The 25,842-nt window shown below is 51.1% G+C and overlaps 2 protein-coding genes across 4 annotated transcripts; both read left to right on the forward strand.

Annotated features, from left to right (window-relative positions):
- Window positions 1-226: 226 nt before the first annotated feature.
- Window positions 227-7,583, forward strand: MAVS (mitochondrial antiviral signaling protein). 2 transcript variants are annotated; one of them, XM_083862215.1, is made up of 7 exons: window positions 227-292; window positions 925-1,054; window positions 1,166-1,346; window positions 1,691-1,911; window positions 2,290-2,863; window positions 3,901-4,055; window positions 4,506-7,583. In XM_083862215.1, exons 2-7 carry the CDS (start codon window positions 938-940, stop codon window positions 5,157-5,159), a joined length of 1,902 nt encoding a protein of 633 aa, XP_083718341.1. In that variant the 5' UTR covers window positions 227-292; window positions 925-937; the 3' UTR covers window positions 5,160-7,583. The 2 variants fall into 2 exon arrangements, with proteins under 2 accessions (XP_083718341.1, XP_083718342.1); XM_083862216.1 differs by lacking the exon at window positions 227-292 and adding an exon at window positions 430-518.
- Window positions 7,584-9,892: 2,309 nt separating this feature from the next.
- PANK2 (pantothenate kinase 2) lies at window positions 9,893-24,715 on the forward strand (the record flags this gene model as incomplete). 2 transcript variants are annotated; one of them, XM_083862011.1, is made up of 7 exons in its annotated part: window positions 9,893-10,103; window positions 18,006-18,358; window positions 19,516-19,769; window positions 20,694-20,870; window positions 21,111-21,234; window positions 22,774-22,899; window positions 23,558-24,715. In XM_083862011.1, the coding sequence occupies 7 exons, from the start codon at window positions 9,893-9,895 to the stop codon at window positions 23,606-23,608; spliced, it is 1,296 nt and encodes a 431-aa protein (XP_083718137.1). In that variant the 3' UTR covers window positions 23,609-24,715. The 2 variants fall into 2 exon arrangements, with proteins under 2 accessions (XP_083718137.1, XP_083718138.1); XM_083862012.1 differs by lacking the exon at window positions 9,893-10,103 and having other exon boundaries at window positions 18,100-18,215; window positions 23,558-24,599.
- Between the last annotated feature and the right edge of the window lie 1,127 nt (window positions 24,716-25,842).

Consider the following 25,842-nt stretch of genomic DNA (forward strand, 5'->3'; position numbering starts at 1 on the left):
TCCTGTGACACCCTCCTTGGAGATATTTATATGGATTGATGAGATGCCCTCTCAATTTTCTCTCCTCCAGACTAAACGGGCCCCGCTCCCGCAGGAGGAGCCGCTCCCGTCCCTTCCCATCTCTGGACACGCTCCAGGATCCCGGTGCCCGGACCCGGAACCGGACACACCCCCCTGTCAATCACCACCTGTCAATCTTCCTGACGGGCGTGCGCCGCAGCCAATCAGCGGCAGTATCGACACGAATGGGCGGGCCAGAGCGGTGCGGGGCGCGCGGCGGCGGCGGGCGCAGGTGAGGGGCCCTGAGGGGCCGTGAGGGCGGCGGGGCCGGGGCAATGGGGCCGCACCGACCCCCGCGGCCGCCACAGCCCCGGCCGCCTCCCCCGGCCGCTGTGCCAGGGGGATCTGCCAGCGGAGAACCTCCCGGAGCGTTCCCCCGGGGGCTGAAGGTCGCGCTGAGGGCGGGGGGTCGTGAGGGCGCTCGGAGACACGTCGCGGCCTGCGGGACGCCATTCCCTGTAGGAAGGAGCCCTGTGCCTTCCCCTGTGGTTTTCCCAGTGCTTATCCGAGATTCTGGCCGTTGGCTCTGGTGCTTGTCTCGGCCCTGTGGCCTGTTCTTCCCTGTCAGCTGTGGTGACTCTGCCGCCAGGCCGGCCCCCAACCCGCCGCCTGAATCCAAACAAATAGAGCGGGAACAAGCACGGGGTGGGCGATGGTAGAAAGAAGCGAGGTTTGTGGAAGTGAAGCTGAGCGTTGAACTTTAACCCGAGCGTCCTTTCCGCGCGCGTTTTCCGCCTGGGATTTCCCATCTTATCTCAGCGTCTGTGCCAGGGCACGGCTGCCTGTGGAACAGCCCGAGCTTTTGGAGACAGCCTGAGCTTCACCAGCAGCCTTGGCTCACCCTAAATCTCTGTCTCTCTGCAGTTGCTGAGCCAGGATGGGTTTGGCTGAAGACAAAGTGTACAACCATATTACAAGGAACCTCAAGAAATTCAGTACTATCCGAGTGGCGTCGCTGGCCAATTCCCTGACCTGCCTGGTCGATGCTGACAGAGTAATTTCCTATTTTGCTGAGCTCTACCACAACTCCTTCCCCAATGGCAACATAGAGCTGTCTTACCTCTAAGCCAGACCCTCTCTTAGATGCCCTGTGTGTTTTTCCTAGGAAGAACTCCTCGCCCGGGAGGAGACACGGGGGAACCAGGCAGCTGTCTTTAGGTTTTATCAGCACCTGAGGTGCCGGAAGGGCTGGGTACAGGATCTCATCCAGGCTCTGCACCAGAACAACGCAGGGCACTTGGCTGATGAGCTGCAGGAAGTCTATAACACCTGGCAACCTCAGCCTCGTATGTAGCCTCATCCTCCCTGGGTGTGCCCCGTGGGCTGCTGGAGGTGGGGACATGCAGTCGTCTCTGTCCCTGCCTCGGCTTCCCAGGGTGCTGGAAGTGTGTATGACTGTCCCAGGGATGTCCTTTGCTGTGGTGACATGTCTGAGGATGATGGGTCCGTGTTTGAAGGGGCTTGGGTTGGTGCTGGGCTGGGCTTCTCACCTGAGGAAAGATGAACAAAGGGGTCTTGTGGGTTTGGCTGATGTGGGGACAGAGCAGGGACACACACAGGGCTGCCTCAGTCCCACACTTATGCTCTGCTTCCTCAGTTCTTCCCACAATGATCCGCTTGCCTCTTCCAGGTTCCTCAGCTCCTGCTGATGTCTCCCCCCTTCCCAGTGATGCCCATCCCTCTCCCTCCTCCATCAGTGCCCAGACACCACCCCAGGGGCCAAATCCTGCCCCGTTGGCTGGGCAGCCAGGCCAGGACCTGCCCAGAGTTGGTGACCATCCACCCGTCCTGCCCAGTGCTGCCCCCACCATGAGCAAGGACCTGGAGGCCAGACTCCCCGTGCAGGAATCGGTGAGCAGGGCACGTGTTGGATGGGGACACAAGGGTTCCTTTTGATTTGGTATGGGGAGCCTTTGGTAGGGCCGGCCTCCTTCAGGGCCAGCCCAAGCAGCTGCTCACTGCTATATCTGCTGCATCTGGTAACTTAGAGCTTATATATGGCCCTGTAAGTGCTCTCTCTCCTGACCCCCTCCATGGGGGGAGTGCTGGTTCTGCTTTGCCAGTCCAGGCTTTTCTCCACAACCCCTGACCCCTGGGTGGGTCACAAGGAGAGACCTCAGACCCCCTTCATAACCAGCCTTGTGGGTGTCACTGCTCAGGGTTTGGTACACCCCCGTGGTCCCAGGTCCCCTCAATCCCACTGATTTAACACAACTCATTTCCTTCCAGCTCCCCAAAAAACTCCCGGAGCAAGAGAGTCCCCGGCCAGTTCCAGCTGGGAGTAAAGTCCATGGCGGAGTGAGCGGTGGGCACAGTGGAGAGGGGAATCCCTCACAGCCCTCCGGGGCCGTGCCGGTGCCAGTGGGGACACCGGAGGTGGCCGTGCCATCAGCTGAGTCCCCAGAGCAGGGCCGGGACTGGCTGAGCCGCCGGCCGGTGTGCGTGGACAATGGGTTTTTTGGGAATGCCAACCACCTGCACCGCGGCACGCCGGGTCTGGCCCTGGGCAGGTCTGTTCCATCGAGGGATTCAGGTGCCACTCACAGCCCGGGGCAGCCCAGGAACGAGCCCGAAGAGAACTCTGATATCTTCACAGAGTCACCACCAAGGCTGGAGGGGGCCGCTCATGGTGCGGGGCAGCCGCCCCCAAACTCAGTGCCAAAAAAGCAGCCTGTGCCAAGCTCTGGGCATGGCGAGCCCACGGGCAGCTTCGTGGATGTGCGCAGCCCCCTCCTCATACAGGAGCAGTTTGATGCGGAGAAGAAGCGGGTCGGGATGCTGCAGGAGCACCCAGGGAGTGGAGGTGGGTTTGGCAGAATCAGGAGGTGCTGGTGAGAGCCCCTCACTGCAAGAAAGATGGATGGTGGGATGCTGGAGCGTGTCCAGAGAAGGGAATGGAGCTGGGAGGGCTCTAGAGCATAAGTCTGATGAGGAGCAGCTCAGGAAGCTGAGAGAGCTCAGTCTGCAGAAAATGAGGCTCAGGGGAGACCTTGCTCTCTTTAGCTCCCTGACACGAGAGTGGAGCAAGGTGGAGACTGGGCTCTGCTCCCAGGTAACAAGCAACAGGATGAGAGGAAAACTGTGTCATGGGAGGTTTAGATTGGATAGTAGGGAAAATTTATTCTTGGAAGAGTTTGTCAAGTACTGGAACAAGCTGTCCAGGCCAGTGGGGGTTGTCACCATCCCTGGAGGGATTTAGAAGACGTTTGGATGTGGCACTTGGGGACATGAGTTAGTGGTAGCCTTAGCAGTGCTGGGGGAATGGTTGGAATGAAATACAATAGAATAGACTATTTCATTTGGGAGGAACCTATAACGATCATCTCATCCACCTGCATTTTAATTTTGTTTTGTCAGTAGAGCAGCTTTGGGGTGTGAAACTTCTCTCCTTCCCCTAGTTTACAGAGATGTTTGTATCCTGTGCATGGGGGAATTTTAGCATCTCCTACATCCCTTGCCAGGGGGCATCACAGAATCAGGATAAAGCCCTGTCCTCCACTCCCAGGTCTTGGGGTGGGAAAAGAGACACCTGTCCCTCCCAGCCCTTTTCCCTCTGCCATGTGGGCTCAGCACCTCCTGCCTGGGAGGACATGGAGTTTCAGGACCCTTAAAAGCCTCTGTTTCCCTTGGTGCTCCCCAGCCCTGCAGCCCACCCTGCATGAGTTACCTGCAGCTGCAGTGAAAGCTCAGGTGCCACAGCAGAGCCAGGGCACTGGGTCCTGCTCCCTGTGCCACCTGCTCAGCTTGGGGATTGTCCTGTCACAGCTTCCTTGAGGAAGAGCAAATCTCACCTTTTAGGCCCCCTGGTCAACACAATGTGCTTTGTTTTCTCCCTGACAGGTGCTTTGATGGAAAGAACTAACCTGGGTGCTACCCCTGTGCCCAGAGACACTTTTCCATCCCGTGACACCTCTGTGAAGCCTGTTACAGAAGAGAAGAAAGTTCCCATTGGGAATACAGCCATCAGCACCCCCTCTGTGCCAACAAAGGAGAAAGTAGGTGACCTTTCCTCTTGCCACTTGCATTTCCTTCATGTCCTTGTGCACTCCCCTGGTTAGGAGATTTTCTGTTGCAGTGTCACACTGTGAGCCAGTGAATTTATTCAGGGATTTTTCCCCCCCCATTGTGGCATTCACATTACCATCCACACGCTGTATGATGGAGCATGGGAGGAAGGAGCCAAACTCTGTTGGGCTTTGACTCCTTATTTCTCCTCCTTACCTTGCCAGTCTCCTGGCTTCCAGGTGCTGTTTTCCACTGCTCTCCTCACTGCCTGGCTCCCTTTCCTTCTTGCCTGCCTCCCTCCTTTACCTCCCTGCCACCTGTGACCCAACCTTGCAGATGTGGCAACTGTGTCAAAGTGGGTTTGTGTGGGACCTGTGTTCCCAAGACCAGGCTACTGGGTGCTTCCCATGACACCCAGCCCCTCTCCTTGTCTCCTCAAGGTGCTCCCAGCCTCGGCAAACCCTGTCCTGGGCACAGCTGTGGTAGGAGGCTCCAAAGGCACGGCTGGGAGATCGGCTTCCTGGGCGAGCTCTGCCACGAGCATCTGGGCACCTCGCAGTGATGAGGAGAGGGAAGAGGAGCTCACCAAGCCGGGTGTCCTCATGTCTGTGCCTCGGGCCACCCCAGAGGTGGCTGGCAGATGCCCAAGCTCTCAGCAGCCCAACAACCCCAGTTCCACCATCTCCAGTAGCCTTGGCCTCAGCAGTGACCCAATCCTGGTGAGCAGTGATAGCTCAGCAGGAGCGTTCCCCAGAGTCTCCTCGATTCCTGCAGACCCCAGAGACAAGGAGGCATCTGCAGCAAGCAGAGACTCCTGTCCTGCTCCAAGCTGGGACAGCACCTCTGTGGGCACCCATGAGGTGTGTGTGGATCATCACCCCAGCATCAAGCTTGGAGCCGGCAGCGACGGAGTCGGTCCCGTTGGAAGCTCCATGAATTCCAGCTCTGGCAGTGGCAGTGATGCTGCCACCAGCTCACCTCGGGCCGGAGTCCCCAAGAAGGGCAGCAGTGGCCTGTCCCTGCTGTACATCCTTCCAGCTGTCGGCGTCATTTCTGCCGTGGCGTTCGCGGTGTACGCCCGGCTGCGGAAATAGCGGGTGGGATCGTGATGCAGCTGGGGGGATTCTGCTGGCAACGGGATTTTGGCCAACGCATTTGAAGCCTGAAGAGTAGCGGGGGGCAGTAGGGGCCTTGTTAAATCTTCTTCTGGAAGGTTCTGCTGGAAGAGGCCTTGGTACGTGATGCTGTTGGGTTTGGGTCTGTTCCCTCCCATTTCCCAACTGTCTTCTTGGCTGTAGTCTTCTCTTTTAACAGCCCTGGGAGAGAGTATCTCCCTCCAAAATGTTCCATTGAGTCAAAAAGGAAAGCACTCATGGTGATTCTCCGTGTCTTCCTTGTTTGGTCCCAGGAGGCCTCAGGGAAGCATGCTGGTGATCCAAAGGGTGACCTCCAAGTCCCTCCGTGCAGTCCAGCCAGGAGAATTTGTGCAGATATCCTGTAACAGCAGAGCTGATTTTCTTGGCTCTGCTCATCCTGTCTTGAAAATGTGCCCAAGGATGGGTGCAGCAGCCTGCACTGGACGTCTCATGTTCAGTTTGCCTTACTTGGTGTCTCTGGCTCTGCTGCTCCTTCTGGGATTACTTCATGTAGTACTGACCCTGGGGATAAACATGAGGGTCAGGAAAGAGCTGCATCTAATCAGCGTTATCAAGGATCAGCCTCATTTCACCCCCTCGAGGCAGGGATAGGGGTTTCTGATTTAAGAGGAATGTTTCAGGCAATGCTAACTTTAAGGAGACTTGGTCCCACAAAAGGTTGTTGGGTGTCTTTGGTTTTTAGGCTGGATTTTTGGAGCTTGGTTGGAAAGGTAGATGGAGTTCTTGCCCTTCCCGATACCTGTTGCTATGGGATAGGGGTATAGGAACTTTTCTGCCCAGGCTGGGACACAAATAGGATCAACTGTGCACTGCAGGAAGGCCATACCAGAGTCTGAGGTGTTCTGGACTATGAAGAGACCTTTTAGGACCTTCCAATGTCTAAAGGGCTTGGAACAAACTGGTCTCGTGGCAGGTGTCCCTGCCTATAGCAGAGGCCTGGGATGAGATGCTCTTTAATGGCCCATCCAACTCAAACTATTCTGTGATTCTAAAATACAGTAAAGCAGTGAAGAAACAACAGCCTGGAGTAGTTACATTGCTCCAGGTTGTTCCAAGCTCCATTCAACTTGGCCTTGAACTCTTCCAGGGATGGGGCAGCCACAGTTTCTCTGGGCACCCTGTGGCAGGGTTTCACCACCCTCACAGAGAAGAATTTCTTCCCAGTGACCCATCTATCCCTGCCCTCTGACAGTGGAAAGCCATTCCCCTTTGTGCTGTCACTCCAGGTCCTTGTCCAAAGTCCCTCTCCAGCTCTCTTGGAGCCTATTTAGGTACTGGAGGCTGCTGGAAGGTGTGTTCAGAGTCTTCTCCAGGCTGAATACTCCCAAGTCTCCCAGCCTGGCTCCAAAGCAGAGGGGCTGCAGCCCTCAGAGTTTCTCTGTGGCCTCCTCTGGACTCACCCCAGCAGCTCCACATCCTTATTATGTTGGGCCTGCAGAGCTGGACACAGCACTGCAGGTGGGGTCTCACCTGAGCAGAGCATAGCAGAGGAGCACTTCCCTCATCCCTCTGTGTCTAGTAACTTATCCTGAATTCCTGCCATCAGCACAGCTTCCCAAAATCCGCTCTTCCTGCTGGCAGGGAGCAGGAGGGAGCTCAGCCCTCTGGGGCCTGGCTGCTAAGGGCAGTCATTGCACCCGGAGCTTGGCCTGTGGTGGGAAAGGTCCATCAGCCCTGAATGGCTGCTCCTCCCTCCCAATACTTTCCTTCCGCCCAAAAATCCAAGAAGTGCCTCCATAAAACTAAGGACAACCAATATATGGAAGAGGGAGGTGTTGATTTTGGTGTGTCAGGGCTGCTTTTCAGAAGAGCTCGAGATGTTCATTCCTTGCTCAGTGCCTGGTGCTGAAGGAGGAAGGGACAGTCCTTTAAACACACTTTAAACCCTTCTGCCAGGAGAGGGAATGTAGGGCTGCTCTTCCCATAAAAGATAAAATGGTTATCACTCCCTCACACGAGGGGCAGGAAGGGACTTGCCTTCTCCACACTTTCTGTAATTCTGGTAGATCCATCAGATCCCAAACCAGCTGCATCCATACCAAGGCCCTCTTCTCTGATGCTTTACTTGCCTGTGAAATTCTTCCCATGTTTTTCCATACATTTAAGCAACAGCTTGTACGCTTTGCCTTTTCCTGTCAGATTTCTCTTGTGAAACAGCTGGTTTGTCACCACCTCAGGCTGGGGAAAGCACATGTTCAGATTGCTGCTGTGAAGCGCCGGGGTTTTCACAGTTGTTACATAGCACTTTAAAGCCTCATTAGCAGGAGATGGTGCAGCAGGGAGCTGTGTCCCTGCACATCTTTTACTAACAGGCTAAAAAAGCCTTTTACTAACTATAATAAATTTGTTTGATGCTTCACACTTGACTTGTGATTTGGGGGAAGAAGAGCAGCAGGTTGATGATGCTGTGGGTGGAGGGAATGCTCTGAAGGGTTCTGTTGGCAGTGACACTGAGAGACTGAGGCCATCGGTGCCAGGAAAAGGTCACAGGGTTCAGGGACAGCTTCCAGACCTTACTTTGGAGCACAAGACCTGGTCCAGAGGATGCCCACCATGGCAGGTCTTCGTGTTGGTGGTAGGATGCCCAGGATGAAAACAGGGAAGGTGGTTCCCGAGGCAGGAAACAGCTGAGCTGCACAAGTCAGGATGTTGTCATCAGAGAGGAACTGGACAAGTTCTGGGAGGAGAAATGCACCAAGTATCTGCAAAGCATTGCAGACCTGAAGGGGGAAAGAGCCACAAGGAGCTGTGGCTGGAAGGACCCATGGGACTGGATGTAACCACAGGTGGACACTGCACATATGAGTGCTGGGCTTGGTACCCACCAAGGCCAGGATGATGCTGTATTCATTATCCAAGTTTTCTGGTTGCATTCTATCCTGGGATCCTGCCCAGAAAAGGGGCATCTTTTCCATGCCACCTTAGCCACTCTGGGTTCAGCTCTGGGGGTGGCTGCTCCCCAGGTTTCTCTTCTTGTGCCCTGAACAGCTCTGACCTGCAGAACAGAGGCACCAACATCCCTAAACCAGCACTCACCTCCCCCCTCCCCCCCCCCCCCCCCCCCCCCCGCCATGTGCCTTTTGGAGATACACAGGAAGCTTTTTGGAAGGAACAGCCCTTTCCTGTGTCCTCTCCATGCTCCCAAGGGCTCTGCTCTGTCCCAACAGCTGAGACATCCCACAAGCTTCCCTTGCTTTCTGCTTTCCCAGCTCCAGCTGTCACAGCCCAGATGTGTCAAACACAGTCAAGCAGGGGTTGAAAATACTCAAGAGCTTCGGGCAGCTCAGTGAGTTCCTTTTTTACCCAAATGAAAGCAGCGCTGCTCTGAAAGAGATTATTTGTGTTCAGAGAACTCATCCTTTATCTCCTGTCACTGCCAACCCCATTTATCCATTTCCTCAGCTCACCCAACAGGATATTAAAATACACCGACTAAATTTGACTGATCCCTTTGTCCCATTTTCACTCCCGCAACCAGAATTCAGCAATTTTTTCACGGAAATTACCACACCTTTGTGGAATGTTGCTCGCTGATCCTTCAGGTATCGAATTAATGCCTGAGGATTGTGGTGAGCTGGGATTACCCCGGGGCAGGTGAGGAGCACCCTGGGTCACCGGGCTGCAGTGCCAGCTTGGTGTGCTCTGGGTGTGTCAAAAAATCAACATTCCACACGGGAATCTCCATCGCGTTACAACGGGAGCGTTTATCGCACCCTGTAGTCTGGGAATCTGTGTTTTCCTTTTGAAATTTCATTCTGTTGGTTGTTGCTTACGCCTCTTTTCAATGGTTGCCTCAATTTTTCTGCCACCTGGAGGTTTGCTGCTGCGCTTGTTGATAAACGCGGGATCAGGGCTTAAAGAACAGGGATGTATCCAACTAGAATTATGTCGGGATGTAAAGGAGAGCTGAGGATTTTAAGACCTTAGGAGGAAATTCTTCCCTGTGAGGGTGGGGAGGCCCTGGCACAGAGTGCCCAGAGAAGCTGTGGCTGCCCCTGGATCCCTGGAAATGTCCAAGACCAGGCTGGATGGGGCTTGGAGCAACCTGGGCTAGTGGGAGGTGTCTCTGCCCATGGCAGGGAGTGGAACGACATGGTTTTTAATGTCCGTTCAGGCCCGCCATGGTGGGTGGCCGCCTCACGTCTATATGCAATGTTATCTGTATATGCAAATCATATTTAAATAAGCCCCTCCGCGCGGCCCAGCCCAGCCGAGCCTACTGCAGTTCTTCCCTTCGGCCCCCGCGTTGCCATAGTTACCCAGCTGTCAATCACCGCGCCTTTTCCCGCCCTACTCGATCATCTCTCTCGATCATTGGGCGGTTACTTTGCCAATCTCGCTCCAGAAGAAGCCCATAGGCCAGAACTGCCGCATATCGACCCGCCTCACCCGGGCGCACGATTCCGATTGGGCAGCCGCGCTTGTCACTCTACGCGGCCGAGAGCAGGAGGCGGGCCCGGTTAACCGCTGCCGCGCAATGCCGGCCTCCCATTGGCGCTTCCTCCTGTCGCTCCGCTCCACGGGGGGCACGGATTGGTGGCCGCCTCACGGGGTGTCCCGCCCCGCGGGGCCGTGCGGCGCAGGCGCGCCGGGGGCGGTGGCTGCGGCGGTGGCGGCTGAGCGGGGCCGGAGCGGGGCCGGGCGGCCCATGGGGCCGGGCCGCGCTGCCGATGGAGCCGTCGCGCAGCTGTGGCGATGGCGCGGAGGACGAGAAGAAGCCGCGGCGGCGGGGCGGCGGGGCGGACGCCGGGCCCTCCCAGCTGCGGCGGCGGAGCAGCGGCGGCGCGGCGGGCGCGGACAGCGCGGCGGGTCCGCAGCCCCGCGAACGCGGCGGGTCCGTGAGCCGGCAGCGGCGGGACTCGGTCCGCAAGAACCGCCCGCGTGAGTGCGGGGGAGCGGGAACGGCAGCGAGAGCGGGTGGGGGGGGGAGAGAAGCGGGGGGGGCTCAGAGGATGGGCTGGGAGGGGGCGGGGCTTATTGTAATGAGCCCGGTGGGCGTGGCTGAGGTGGGCGGGGCTCTGGGGGCGTGGCCTGGGAAGGTGGGGCCGGGGGGCGACATCGGGGAGCCGCGGGGAGGGACGGGGACACTGGGACAGCGCCGGGGGGCGTGAGAGGGGCACGGCACGGGCAGGGCGGGGTGAGGATCTGTACAGCGTGGGCAGTCCAGGGACAGCACAGTGGGGTGACGACATGGGCACAACGTGGCCAGTCTGAAACACGATGGGGACTTGTCCAGCATCGCCGGTCTGGGGACAGCACGGAGGGACACGGTGGGGTGATAATTGTCCAGTGTGGCCGAACTGGGAACAGCACTGTGGGGTGATGGTGTGGGCACAGCACAGCTAATTCGGGGACCATATGGTGGGACAGTGACATGGGCTCAGCAGGTTGGGCTGAAGGATGGGACTGGCTGAACTCCAAGAGCTTTAGGAGGTTTAGGGTGAGATGACACCTGCCTGGGGGGCCAGGACATGGAATGGGGCTGTGGCAGATGCTGAGGTTCCCAAATTGGGGACCTTGGATGGGGAGGAAGGGAAGGCACCTGGTGACAGAGGGTGAGGAAAAGGGCACAGCAGGACAGATGGAGGGACCAGGGTCTGGGGTTGTGGGGCTGGGCTGGTAACTGTGAAAGCAAAGTAATGGAGAGCAAAGGGAATAGTTTAAATTTTGGGAAGGAAGAACCCAGCAGTTTTGGCAGGAGCTGGACACAGATCAAACCAGGCTTTCTAAGGGGAAAAAAAAAATCCCTGGAACCACGTTTGTAAATGTCCTACCGGAAACAGCAAAATGGATGGCAGCCTTCATTTTGGGAGCAGCAGGAGCTGCTGTGCAGGTGCCGTGGCTGTCCCTGACTTCAGCCATATTTGAGGAATAATTGAGAGATTATTCCTTGACTTCTGCTGGAGTCCTTCCTCCTGGAAGGAAATTGCAATACCCTGAAAATGAAACAGTCTCAGTGTAATTCCTTGATACCTGCACAGCTGTTAAAGAGATGTGAGCAGGGAATCTGGGCTGAAAACAGGGATCAGGATTCTGCTGCATCTTGGCTGTGACTGGCAGTGCCGAGGCACCATATTTATTGGAAGTTTTAAGACTGTTCCTGGTCTTTTTTTTTTTTTTTTTTTTTTTTAATTATTTTTTTTGTTGTTGTTGCTGGTGGAAAAGGCAGCTTTTCTTCTGCTCTTAGTGTGAAAAATAGGAATGGAAGTCTATGAGGCTGTTGGTTAGAGACCTGTCAAAAGGCTGCAGGGACATGAGGGAGATCTCTGGTATGAAAATGAGGGAGGACTCGGGGCTCTGCATTAGGTGATGATTCTCCTCTGCCTTGCTCAGGGCAGTTTCTGTGTCTTCTCTGGAAAATGTGGATTAAATAAAGGTGGATGCTGAGAGTGGCGTGGGATACTTTAAGGAAAACAGGTCTTCTGGCAGCTTCCAGGAAAGGGTTTGGATGAGTCTGGACAGTCAGGGTGGTGTGATTCAGGATTACAATGCAGCCTGACATCCCTAATTACTCTAATGATAAATGTAAGAGAAGTGTTCTGGAGCAGGTGTGTCCCTTAGCAGGGACAATGCCTGATGCCACAATCAGTCGTGTTTTGGGGTTCAAACACTCCATCCCACCATAGGGAAGACTCAAGCCGTAATGAAAGGGAAGCACTTAATGGGTGTGGGATCAAAAACGTCCTGCTTTAGCTCCCACTTGTCTGCTGCTGGCGTGTGGCAAACGAGCTGGGTGACCTTGAGGCTTGTCTTGCCTGGCTGTGCTGGCAGGTGCCCTGGCAGACGAGCCCCGCTTCCCCAGGAATGAAAGGATTTCAGGAGGCTCGTGATCCTCCTTCCTCCCCGTCCCTCTGAGCCTTTAATGTACAGCCAGGGCTGGTTCACTGCAGAGAGCAGAGAGAGATCTGAATTAAACAATGCACCCAGTTTCCCCAGCTGTGTGCCTTCATGCACCTTGGGCTTTTAAATTCCCTGGAAATTTAAATCCCCTGTTTGAAAGTCGTGTGGAAGTGGTGCTTGGCGACGTGGATTAGCGGGGAAGATGACAGTGCTGTGTTAACAAAGTTGGAATTGATCTTGGAGGTCTTTTCCAGCTTGAGTGTTTCTGTGAAGTGTTTCCTGGTGTACTCGAGGGGCTTTACTGCAGATGCTGGGAATTTTCGTGTGCCCTTCACAGAAGTGGGAGAAGTCAAGGACACTCTTGCTCTCAGAAGGGGCTGAGAAGTGTCCCTCAAAACATGGAGATTTGTTGAAGCTTTGGAGTGTTACTTTGGGAAGGGGAGTCTGACAGGATTATCAGTGCAGACAGACGTGTCATACACAAAAACTTCATCAGTTTCAGGAACAATACAGGAAAATTCCCTTCTGGTACTCAATCATCAGTGCCATTATTAAAATCTATACTTAAAAATTGGACTGGGAAGACCCCAGATGAGTAAAGAGGATATTCCCATCCTTGTTCATAGGGGAACTGTGGCTGTGGGCAGGGTGAAGTGCCAGGCAGAAACCTGATGATGGTCATAATGAGCAAGGAAATGTTTTTTTAATGAATCCTTTTTATAAGAGAAAGAGATCAGTGTTTCAGTTCATCAGCTTTTCCCCTTTTCCCCTTCCTCCACTCTCTCCCTGCTCATCCTGAAATCTTGAGATATTCAACAGAGGTGAGTTTAGTTTATTTTCCCTGGTTGGCAAAATGTGCATCTCCATTCTGTAGCTTGTTTGTTTGTTCCCTGAGGAAAAGAATGTTCTTTCAACCAATACCTTTTATAAAAGTTTAGTATATTTAATCAGAATCATGCAAAAATGTAATGAACAAATGACTTTAAATTTTTAATTTACAAAGTATCCAAAAACAAGTAAAAATAAAACACTGTTTTGTCACCTTTTTGGTAGTACAAAATTTAAGCTTTGATGTTTAAGTGTCTTTTTCTGTTTTGGAATCATGTATGAAATATGAATTCCTATCAGAGCCTGCTTATAGGGATGGGAGGAGATGTAGACTTTGTGTCACTTCATATTAAATGCTAATGAATTTCATTTTTTTCCCAGCTGTAAAACTTCCAGCATGGTGTAACGCTATTAAAATATAATATTGAATATTTCAGAGTAAAGCCTAGAGGTGCTGTCACACACTGAACTAAATCATCAGACTAATCTTTTTTAGCTCCTGATATAATTAGCTCAGAAGTTAAGGATCACTCTGAAACACAACTCGAGTTGCTTGTTTTGTGCTGAAAATCCACCATGGAGATCTTTAATTATATCACCTCTTTCATCTTGACAGTTCTGCACTTTCCAGAATAAGTCTGTTGAGGGCTTTTTTTTTTTTATTTACACAGTGTCCAATTTTATGAAGTAATTTACATATCAGATAAAGGCAATTTCTTTTTATTGCCCTGAAGATCTTAGAGTCTGACTGCAAAAGGGATTTGAAGGGAGGGTGGCAGCTCTTGCTCTGGGCACACAAAATATTCTGGAGCTTTTCTGGGATTATTTAGTCAGAGCTGTGAGCCCTTAACTTTGTTGCAGACCAGTCTTTTGTTTGTTGCTGCATATCCATAGATCTGCCCTTGAGAAGAAGGTTTGTTTTTAAGACAAACTGCTGTTTATATGAAAATATACAGAGAGAGCTGCTTTTAAAATTGCTCAAGGAAAGCAGAAGTTTGTCAGGCCAGTGGTTTGGGTTGGGAGGGACCTTCAAGACCATCTCATTCCACCCCCTGCCATGGGCAGGGACACTCCAACCTGGCCTTGGACAATTCAGGAATGGGGCAGCCACAGCTTCTCTGCCCAGCTCACTGAGAATGGGGTTCATGGCTCTCATCCTCTAAAAAAACAACAGAGTTTCTTTAAGGATACAGATTTGGGGGAGATTTGAGCTGAGAGCAGAGATTTTCTGCCTTTCTTGGAAATGCCCAGACACCCAAGGAACAACTAAACACTTGCCAGGAGGTGCTGGGCAGGAGAAGAACCCAGTGGTCCATACAGTCATGTGCTTCCCTTGCCAGCCTTGGGATTTGCCATCCTTCCTCTTGTTCTCTGGCTGGTGAGCACTTGGAAAGGGGACCTGTGAGGCTCTTTCCTCACAGAGAGCTCCAAGTAGCAGCAGGGAGGAGGTGATGAGAGGCAGAGTTTGCATTTCCTGCCCTGGCCCTTGATGCTGGTGTCTGGTTATTCCAGTAGAACCTTCTGACTGAGCAAAATCAGCCTCAGGGATGCCCAGAGGGCTCCTGGGAGCCGGCAGTTCTCCTGCTGCTCCTCAAGATCTGCAGCAGCTCTCTTGGAAAAATTGTTTCAGAGGCTTAAAAGGGAGAGATCTCTGGATGGCTTTCATCTGCTGGGGAAAAAAAAAATAAAAAAAAATCAGTGTTTCAGGAGAAATCTTGGTGGCAGATGGTGATGGCGTTGATCCAGGAGAGCTTCCTCCTCCCTCCCTTGGATTTTTCTAGTTCTCAGACATGGAAGAGCTGTCGCTGCCCTGCATGTTCCTGTTGGATAACTTCCTGTAAGTGTCAGGGAAAAAAAAAACCCAGTTCTTCATGTCCTTGGAATAATTTCCTCCTCTTGTTTGTGTGCCATTCCCCTTTCCTACAGAAAAGGGTTTCTAGGGAAGAAATGTGATGGATTGAGTTCTCCAACAGGTGTTACTGCATAGGGAATCCTTCGCAGCCCAGGAAAGAATTACTTAATTTAGAGCTCACACTCTTCTTCCTTGGATTCATAACCTGTGGCTGGGATGCATATAATGAGGGATCCATAATTAACAATCATTTGGGGTAAGTTAATTACCTTAATAGTCTGCCTTTTCGAATTTCTCCCTGGTGACTTGGGGAAGGTACAGCCGAGCTGCTGGCAGATGGAGAGCACCAGCTGCTCCATGTGGAGCCTTTCCAGCCTGTGCCACAGGGAGGTGTGAGCCAGCTCTGGCTGGAAGTTGTGTCCCACCCCAGGGGGTTGGATTTTCTTTTTAGGGCCAGTGCTGGGTGGAGATAATGACCCCTGAGCCCAGCCTGGCTGCAGTTCCTCCCAGCTCTGCTGGCATCATTCCTGTTTCCCGCTTCCTGGTGAGACAGATAGTGGATAACTGGTGTGGTTTAACTCCATGCCTAATCTTCTGCCCAAATAAAAACTAAATTTATGTATAATAAAAAATCGAAGGTCTTAATGGTACTGGGTTTGGGATGAAAATTCCAAGGAGCTGCTCTGTTTTTTTCATGACCAGGAAAGCTGCCTAAACTGATGGACCCAGTTGGTGTTTGCACTGAAATCTGGAAGGTTTGTGTCGCTGAGTGTAGGAGTTTGTGAGCTTCACTACCAGCTTTAAAACAAATATGTTATTTTACCGAAGCTGTGCATGTGCTACCAGCTGTTAGCCTGTGATGGAGCAGCTCCTGTGGCATTTTCAGGCATGTGGTTTCAGATCACGGTGTTTTTGGATGTTTGTCTTTCCTGCTGCACGTCAGTGAGGCCATGTCTGAGTCCCCAACCTCTGCTCTCTCCCTGTTTTCACCCCTGAGTAGCCTGACAGAGAGAGTTTGGGGAAGAATTGTTGTCTAAATGCAATGGTGGAGATGCTTTAAAAGAAAAAAACAGTGGACTTCAGAATACAGAAATCAAATGGCGTGATCTGATAGGAACAAATACAGTCCAGAAATCATAGAATTGTGGAATGGTTTGGGTGGGAAGGGACCTTACAGACCATCTGCTTCCAGTCCCCCTGCCTTGGACACAGGAACACCTCCCACTGTCCTAGGTTGCTCCAAGCCCCATCCAGCCTGGCCTGGGACACTTCCAGGGATCCAGGGGCAGCCACAGCTTCTCTGGGCACGCTGTGCCAGGGCCTCCCACCCTCACAGGAAAGAATTTCTTCCTAATATATAAGTGTCTCTTTTTAGTTTAAAACCTTTCCTCTTTGTCTTACCACTGTCTGCTTGTGTAAAAGTCCTTGGATTGCTCCTGCTCCCTCCCTCTGTTGAGCTGCCATTCAGATTCCTTTCCCTTTCATTCATGAAAAGTTATTTTTGTGTCTCTGCTCTTGTTTGAAGTAAATGCCTCCGAAATGGAGAGTGATTGGGATTTGGATGTGTCTCTGAAAATAGAGCTTGCATCTTCTTTCAAGATTTCCTTTGGTGATGGTTGGGGGTGTCCTCTATGGAAATACATAAAAATAACTCAGTGGATTAAAAATACTGTGGGGAGCTGCTGGTGCCAGCAGCTCCTGGGAGCTGGAAAGCTCTGGAAGGGCCTGGACAGCCACCAGATAAATCTGCCTAGGAGAGAATGTGTCCTCCAACTTGTCAGGCTGCTGCCTGTGCAAAGATTGTTCCCTGAAGAGCCTGACACAAGGAATTCTTGCTCCAAAGGGAGAGGGATGAGGGCTCCATGTTCCACCCTTATCTGTTTGCAGATAAGGAATTTTAGTAAAACCCGACATCCTGTTCTCCAAAGGAACATTGGTAACATCTACACTGGAGTGTGTCCAGGGAAGGGAACGGAGCTGGGGAAGGGTCTGGAGCACCAGGAACAGCTGAGGGAGCTGGGAAAGGGGCTCAGCCTGGAGAAAAGGAGGCTCAGGCGGGACCTTGTGGCTCTGCACAACTCCCTGACAGGAGGGGACAGCCGGGGGGGTCGGGCTCTGCTCCCAGGGAACACGGACAGGAGGAGAGGGAACGGCCTCAGGCTGGGCCAGGGGAGGTTTAGATTGGATATTAGGGAAAGTTTTCTCCCCAAAAGAATGATCAAGCATTGGAACAGGCTGCCCAGGGCAGTGATGGAGTTCCCATTCCTGGAGGGATTTAAAAGCCATGTGGATGTGGCACTTGGGGACATGGTCAGTGGTGGCCTTGGCAGTGCTGGGGGAATGGTTGGGAATGTGGAGGTCTTTTCCAACATTTATGATTCCATTACTCAAGTTTGTTTTCTAAAAATTCCTTTTTTCCTTCTGGAATTTACTATAAAGATTGAATCCTGCTCCCATAAGCCCTTACGTGTGGCTGCATTTTTCCCTTTGCTCTGGAGCCTGAGGATCTCGTTAGCTCCAGCCTCTCCTTTAGCTCATTAATAGTGATATTAATCTGTTCCAGTTCCCAGCTCTAATCACAGATTCCATCAGATCGGGGGGTTTCTCTTGATCTTTTCCAAGAAGCTCATTATCTAACACAGCTGTAAATGTTGCTGGGCCTGACACTGATGCATATTTTGTACCATGGGGGAATTTGACTAATAAAATAATCCAATTAGACATTTGTTTTTGTCTCCCTGCGGCATCTTAGATTACTTGTCTACCTCAACTCTGTGTTGTAATTAGGGAACGTTTGTACATCCCTTTGATGTAAAAGCACTGGTGTTATCTGTGGCTCTGGCTCTGGTTCAGAACTTGGGAAAAGGAATAGCTGGGGATTAAACCTTCAGCAGGATCTGGCAGGGTTATGGAAGCTGTCAGACCTGTGGGGAGGGATGTCAGTGTTTGAGTGTTGTACAGCAAATATTGGGAGCTTTTGACCATGAGGGATCTCTGAATAGGAGCTGTGCTCATGTTGGAGGAGTGTCTTGTTAAAGACAACATTCCTGAAAATGGAGAGATCACTTGGGTCCTTAGAGAACTGCATTAATTAATTCAATGGAAACTGTTTTCATAGAATCACAGGATGGTTTGGGTAGGAAGGGACCATAAAAAACATCAAGTTCCAACCTCCTCCCATGGGGAGGGGCACCTTCCTCTGTAAAGGTGCTCGTGCTATGCCTGTGCCATACCCTGTCTCATTTTCTGTCTTCTCTCTCCAGTCTTTCCCTGGTTTGGCTTGGACATCGGAGGCACCTTGGTAAAACTGGTTTATTTTGAACCCAAGGACATCACGGCCGAAGAGGAGGAGGAAGAAGTGGAAAACCTCAAAAGCATCCGCAAATACCTGACATCAAACGTAGCCTATGGCTCCACAGGCATTCGGGATGTGCACCTTGAGCTCAAGGACCTTACCCTGTGTGGACGTAAAGGCAATCTGCACTTTATACGCTTTCCTACTCATGACATGCCTGCTTTTATCCAAATGGGAAGCGAAAAGCACTTCTCAAGCCTCCATACTACCTTATGTGCCACGGGAGGTGGAGCGTACAAATTTGAGCAGGACTTTCTCACAGTAGGCATTTTTGGCTTCTATACCATTAGGATCTGGTAGTGACGTTTCTTTGAAAGCTTCAAACTAGAAAACTTTCTCTGCACACTCTAAAACTTGTCTAAATCTTTGTTTTGACGCTGTCCCTTGCTCCAGTTCAGCTTGGCATGTGGGGTCAAGTTGGCATCTCCAAATTAAAACACTTCCTGCCCTGAGCATAACTCTAAAATTATTCACTAATCTTAAAAATCTTCCTCTCTATTTTTAATCTCTTCTTGTGCTGATCTCAGTCTCTTTGGGTTGGTTTTTTTTTGTTTGTTTTTTGTTTTTTTTACTCATTGCTGTCTTTCTCCTGCTTTGTTTTCTTCCTTTGCTCACCTGGTTTCATTTCTAACATCTGTGTGAATGAGATGGTTGAGGTTCAGGCAGATTGGGTGGTAAATGTAACTGCCAGGAAGTTCATAGTTGGGGTTGGACATCATCATGGGGCTTCATTCTCAGTGGGATCCTTGTTCATGGTGAAAAATATGTGATAAATATTTGTTTAGTCAGGGCTTGGAAAAATGCAAATAAAGAGGCCTTTAGAGAATCATTAAGGGTGAAAAGCCCTCTAAGATGATCAAATCCAACCGTTCCCCCAGCACTGCCAAGGCCACCACTGACCAATGTCCCAAGTGCCACATCCACATGGCTTTTAAATTGCTCCAGGGATGGGGATTCTACCACTATCCTGGGCAACACAACTCTTTCTGTTAAGTTTTTCTTAATACCCAATTTTGTGTGGTCAAGGCAGTGAATGAGGGGAAAAGGATTTTATAACCTCCTTGCTGTTTTTTGATGTTCCTTTGGTTGGGTTTTGTGGGATATTTTGGTCAAACACTGCAAGTCCCTCCTCTGGGCTTTTCACACCAGTGCCTCAGCATCAGGACCTGTGGGGGCATTGCTGGAGTTCTCTCTGTGTCCATCTGTGGATCCAGATTGTTTTCCCTTGTTCCACACCTGAGGGCTGCCTTACTTAGGAGTCCCTGTGCTCTCCTGTGATCCATTCTCCCTCAGCCTCCGCAGGGAGCATGGACATAGCAGGATTGAGCTGGCAGTGAATGCATTTTTCCAGCCCTGAGCATAAACACTTGAAATCCCTGGCTACTTCTTCAATATTCCTCTTCTTTCCTTTGCACCAGATGGGTGACCTTGAGCTTTGTAAGCTCGATGAGCTGGACTGCCTTGTTAAAGGAGTGCTGTACATCGACTCCGTGGGCTTCAATGGACACTCAGAATGTTACTACTTTGAGAACCCCACGGATCCTGAGAGGTGCCAGAAGCTCCCGTTCAACCTGGAGAATCCCTACCCTCTCCTCCTGGTGAACATTGGCTCAGGGGTCAGCATTTTGGCCGCCTATTCCAAAGACAACTACAAACGGGTAACAGGCACCAGGTGAGTGCTGGGGGGTAAAGGGGCTTTGATTTTAGGCTCTGGAGCACATTCCTGCTTTGTAAATGGCATTTTCAGGGACAAGCTGCAGTAAAGGCAATGAGGGGAGTGACCAAGCTTCTGCTTTTTCTGCAGTTATTCCCTGCCAACAAAGATCCCTCCTGGAATAGAGGATCTGGATATCATGGTTTGGTGTCTTTACTGCAGCCAGTCTCCATCAAAGCTGGTTTTTCAGATGCTCTGCTGCAGGAATTTAAGGCCTTTATTTATTTATTTTATGGGATCATGTAGTTTGGGATTGTTAATAACTCTTAGCTTTGATCCAAGAAGTCAGGATTTTCATCCTGACTTCCAAAAGTTGCCAGGTTTTGGTGGAAGGGATAATGGCATAGCAGTAATTCCCCAATTGCTGCCCATGTTGAAGATGTGGCTTTTGTGTCCTGGCAAAACCATAGAGTTCTGTGGCATTAAGCTTTCCTGGATTCCCTGAAATGTAATAGTAGTAATGATAATAATTTTAAATTCCCTCAGTACAGTTCTCTTACTAGACATTATTAGTGGCATCTGTGTGCTGTAAAATGAACAAGACAGGATTTTTCCCTAACTTTTGGATATCTCTGCCCTGACACTCCAGTTATCCCTCAGGACTAACATTTATTTTAAGATTAACATTTCTGGATGCTGGGAAGAAAGTGGACAGGGCAACATTAAAAAGTCGAGGTCTCATTTCACAACATGGCCTGTGCAGAAGGTTGTGAGGGATTCCTTACAGGCTGTGGGTTACATGAGAGGAACAGACTTTAAGGAAAATGCTGCCTTTCCAAGATGGTTTTCCCTAAAAAGAGGTCAGGAATGGCATGACCTGAGCTAACTGGGATGCAGAGCTGAACAATCCAAGCTTTCATTTTCATTTTGCTTTACTTACAGCCTTGGAGGGGGAACCTTCTTTGGGCTCTGCTGCCTTCTGACGGGCTGCTCCACGTTCGAGGAGGCCCTGGAGATGGCATCCCACGGGGACAGCACCAAGGTGGACAAACTGGTGAGGGACATCTATGGAGGAGACTACGAGCGCTTCGGGCTGCCAGGCTGGGCTGTGGCATCCAGGTAATGCCCTGCCTGGGTCTCATGCTGGTTTCGTTTCCCCTGGTGATCCTGCAAGGATGAGAAATTGGATTTTAAGTGTTTTAGGAGAGCAACTGTTCCTAAGAGATCTAAGTTATGGATAGCAGTGCTTTTTAAAGTTAGAAATCAGTCCTTCAAGATGAATCACTTTGGTTAAATTAGCAGTTCCCATTTTCTCCTGGAATTCTGATGAGACCTTTAACCCCCAAACTGTCTTTACAGCTTTGGAAACATGATGAGCAAGGAGAAGAGGGAATCTGTCAGCAAGGAGGACCTGGCCAGGGCCACTTTAATCACCATCACCAACAACATCGGCTCCATAGCGCGGATGTGTGCCCTTAACGAGGTATTTTAGGAATCTCTTCCCTTTCTCCCTGCCTGAAACATCACCTGTGTGCTGCTCCCTGCCTGAGGGATGTGCCTCTCTTTGGGAACAGCTCTGGAAACCAGTGGGAGAGGAGAAAAGGAGGGATAGAGGGTGTAGAGGCTGGGTATCTTCACCTGTGTTGTTTTTACAAGTTCCTCTGGATTTCTTGGCCCAAGCCCCACCACTGCCACGGCAGCTGCTGCATCTTTGTGCTTTCAGCTTCTTTACAGTGCTGCCTTGTTGCATTCATGTCAAGCAGCATTGTACAGGGCTATGAAAGAGCAGAGACATGCTCTGCACTCCATCCTGAGCCTGCTGCCACGGAATCCAGCATCCTCCTGACTCCTCTGCCTCTGTCTTCGTTGCAGCCAAAATGAGGCAAGATGTGTCCTAAACAGCCTTGCTCATAATGTATCTGCTAATTCCTTGTTTTGGAGCTCAGCTGAATGAAAAGAGGATCTTGAATAGTTCAGGGGAAGTGTTAATCAATGTGGGGAGGGATGGAAAATCCATAGAAGGATATGAGTGCAGGAGCAGGTAAGACTTGATTCTGATGCCTCAGAAAGAGGAGGAAGTCAATTATTTTTGTGTTGGAGAACAAAGCTTCAGAGCTTCGATCAGAACTATTTTGGGATGGAGAAATAAGACTGGTATAAATCCAAAATAATCACTACATGGTTGGTCTTTTTTTTTAAATTGTGTTGGTTATGTGCTCCTAATTAGTTTTTTTCCCCACAGTTTAACAGTAGAGTCACTCAGCTATTTCATGATGAATCAAAGGTCAGATGTAGGAGGAGGAGGGGGAGGTGGCAGTATAAGGATTTTGTAGGAAAATCAGCCATTCTATCCAAATTCTTGAGTTATAAGTGCTGAACTTTGGCCTGAGAATTTCTGGGAGAGTTTGAGGAAGACGGTAGCTTAAAATGGCCTGGTCCTGCTTTCTGATGGAATTGTGTGTGGTGTTCTGCGCATTCTGTCACACACTTTCAGCAGGAACTTAATTCACAGATTTTCAGAGCCATTTAGGTTGGAAAAGTCCTTTAAAATCACCAGTCCCAACCATTCCCCCAGCACTGCCAAAGCCAGCACTGACCATGTCCCCAAGTGCCACATCCAGAAGGCTTTTAAATCCCTCCAGGGGTGGGGACTCACCCTGGGCAACTTGTGCCAGGGCTTTTCCATGAAGAAATTTTCCCAAAATCCAACTGAAACCTTCCCTGGCCTCAGCCTGATGCTGTTCCCTCTCTCCCTGTTCCCTGGAGCAGAGCCCGACCCCCCCGGCTGTCCCCTCCTGTCAGGGAGTTGTGCAGAGCCACAAGGTCCCCCTGAGCCTCCTTTTCTCCAGGCTGAGCCCCTGCAGCTGCTCCTGGTGCTTCACACCCTTCTCCACATGGAGCTTTCAGTATTGCAAACAAAAAATAGAATTTAGCTTTAATATTCCTGTGTTTTTTTTTTTTGGTTTTTTTTTTTTTTTTTTTTTTTTTTTGTTTTTTTTTTTTTTTCCCTTAACACCTGCAGAACATCAACCGTGTGGTGTTTGTGGGCAACTTCCTTCGGATCAACACCATCTCCATGAGGCTCCTGGCCTATGCTCTGGACTACTGGTCAAAGGGACAGTTAAAAGCACTTTTCTTGGAACATGAGGTAAAATTCCTTTTAAAAATTTGTCTCATGGAAAAATGCAAATCCTTGGAGCGCTCCCAAAACAACCACATGGAGCTGTTGGGTGCACACAGTGCAGGAGGTGCTCAGGGCTTTGCTGATACAGCCACAGCTATAATTTATTTTATTTTCTATTTTATGATGTACCTCCCTGTAGCTGTAGTTGTATCTTTCCCCTCTCCTTTATATGTTGTTAAAATCACACTGTGTGTGTAATAGCCTGGAGAAGGGAAGGCTCCAGGGAGACTTTCCAGTGCCTAAAGGAGCTCCAGTAGAGCTGGAGAGGGACTTGAGATAAGGGCCTGGAATGATGGCTCAAGGGAGAATGGCTTCCCACTGCCAAAGGGCAGGGTTAGATGGGATATTGGGAAGGAGTCTTTCCCTGTGAGGGTGGGGAGGCCCTGGAATGGATTTCCCAGAGAAGCTGTGGCTGCCCCTGGATCGCTGGGAAGTGTCCAAGGTCAGGTTGGATGGGGCTTGGAGCAACCTGGGCTAGTGGGAGCTGTCCCTGTCCATGGCAGTGAATATATTTGAGGGTATATTCCAGCCCCAGCTATTCCCTGATTTCTGTGGGCATTGCTGTTCCTGTGCCAGGTGTGTTCCCATGGATTTTCACTGGGTGTTCCCTTCTGCTCCTCAGGGTTACTTTGGTGCGGTCGGTGCTCTCCTGGGACTCCTGGACTCAGCCTGACTCCTTGCATGATCTGTGTTGGACCTGTGGATTCAGGGCATTCCCTGGGCCACTGAGCCCGTGGTTTGGGGGTCACTGAGCCCATTTTTCATGTCACAGCCCCCACTGAGACTGTCCCACTGGGGTGGCCTGTGGGGACAGCACACACTGGGGTGTGTGTAAGAGTTGAAATCCATCTGGGATTACAGCGCAGGTTTGTTGCAAAGGATGTGATTGGAATACACTGGCTGGACGTGGGGGCGTATGGGAAGATCTGTGGGGCATTTCAGTCACATGGTATTGCACTTTTCAGGTAGTTTTATTCCATGTTTAATGACGGGGACAAAGCAGGGCAGGGACACTCTGCTCCTTCCAGTGGGATCCCTTGGGGTGCTGAGTGCCCAGGTCAGTTCTGTGTTTGCAATCAGAGCTTCTCCATGTGCTGGAAAATGGTCTGGGGAGGGGGAAGAGCATCAGCACAGCCCTGGTGTGTGTAACTAACTCCATATGGCCCACTGGATCCACACTAGGGGACAGCTGTGCTTCACCCCTGCTCCACATGTCCTTACCTCTGTCCTAGGGCCAGCAGGTACAGCACAGCACGGGTCTGTGCCTCAGGGTGAGTCCCATTTCAGCCTCCAGCACTCCTGCACACCCTTCAGCACCTTTTGGGATGGGTCAGGGCTGTCAGTCAGCCTCCCTTGAGATCTAAATTTGAGGATGGAACAGGGATATTCATTGTTTGTTTGTCTGGGCTTTTCTCTCTATTACCAAACTCCACCAAAGAGACACTTCCTTCAGTCACACTTGCATCTCTGTAATATTCCATGTTACATTTTAAAAAGGCTACACTGCTGTCATTTTGGGGGAATTCTCCCCTTTCCATGCATGCTGTACTCCCCCTTTTCCCTGTGCATGCTGCCACACAGCCTGCCAGCAGGATACTGCAGGAGCCCCTGTGGAAGTTGCACCCTCGGGATGGGGGGTTGGAATGGATCCTGCACGCTCAATAAACGCTCTCTAAAAGCAACGAGGTATCTGCAAGGTATCTGTGAGCTCGTGGAGACACAGCTTTGGAAGTGCTCTGGCTTCACAAGTGAGCAGCTCTGTGGAGCACAGGGAAAGCTCTTGAGATCCTTCAGATCAGGTCATGGTGTCAGGCTTTGTCCCAGAATATCAGAATGACCATCCCCTGACCCCAACACACCCTTCCAGTCCTGGTTTCCTCACAGAGAAGCAAATTTCCAGCTCTCTGATGCCCTTGTGAGCCTGGCTGGAAGTGCTGGACAGCCCTGAGCCCTTCCCTGCCTTGTGAATCCCTCCCAGCTCTTCCATTGCTGTGTCCCGAGATTTGAGCACTCCAAGGTGGGTTCCTTGTGTGCCACCTCCCTCTGAAAAGGGAGGAAAGTGCAGATTCAGAGGGTGTTTGCTTTGCTGGGTAGATCTGTGTTTGTCTCTAAACCTCAGCTGACTGTGAGCTGGGATTCTGGACACAGCCAGGGATTTGATCACAGTAAAATCAAGGAAAAGAACACAGGGCTCATATGGAAGGTGATCTGTGCTGGCTGACGAGGAAAATGTTTTTCCTGCAAACACAAGTTCCAGTTGTGTCCTGCTCTGTGGTACTGGAGAGGTGAGGGCTGGGAGCAGGATCATAGGGGTCGAGGAATGGTTTGGGTTGAAATGGACCTCAAATCCTTCACTACACCCCTGCCATGGGCTGGGACACCTCCCACTATCCCAGGGTGCTACAAACCTTCCAGGGTTTGCTACTTCCAGGGATCCCCAGGGGCAGCCGCAGCTTGTCTGGGCAGCCTGTTTGGGATCAGCCAAAATTTCATTCCTCATGAAATCACACAAAGGTTCCCAAACTCTCCATTAAAAACATCTCCATTTCCAGAGTGCTGACTGAAGGGTTTCTAGACTCAGCTCCTGCTGTACCACCTAGAATTTAACACACATGTACCTGGCTGGCCTTTCACCCACCCTTACAGCCAAAACTCATGGGAAAGGCACAGAAACTTTGGCTTTCTGGAATGTCCATGTGCCTGGGACCTGTGTGGCTCTTTGGTGTAACAGGTCCGTGATAGGCTGGGCTGGGAGGGCTGTGGGAATCCTTGGGCCACACAGGAAAAAGCCTGGCTTTTATTAAGCACAGCAGCCTTGGGAGCAGAAGCCACCTTGCCATGGTTCTGCTGTGGAGAGCTGGGAAATCTCTGCAGGGCTGGGAATTCCCAGCAGCAATCCCACAGTCC

The sequence above is a fragment of the Zosterops lateralis genome, assembly GCF_965231275.1.
Source record: "Zosterops lateralis genome assembly, chromosome: 5".
In the NCBI taxonomy this organism is placed as follows: Eukaryota; Metazoa; Chordata; class Aves; order Passeriformes; family Zosteropidae; genus Zosterops; species Zosterops lateralis.

Bases quoted from the DNA above. Each gene is read 5' to 3' on its own strand.
- MAVS (XM_083862215.1), top strand. From the start codon at position 938: ATGGGTTTGGCTGAAGACAAAGTGTACAACCATATTACAAGGAACCTC. The intron at 1,055-1,165 runs GTAATTTCCTAT...TGTTTTTCCTAG, and splicing joins GCCTGGTCGATGCTGACAGA to GAAGAACTCCTCGCCCGGGA. The intron at 1,347-1,690 runs GTATGTAGCCTC...TGCCTCTTCCAG, and splicing joins CACCTGGCAACCTCAGCCTC to GTTCCTCAGCTCCTGCTGAT.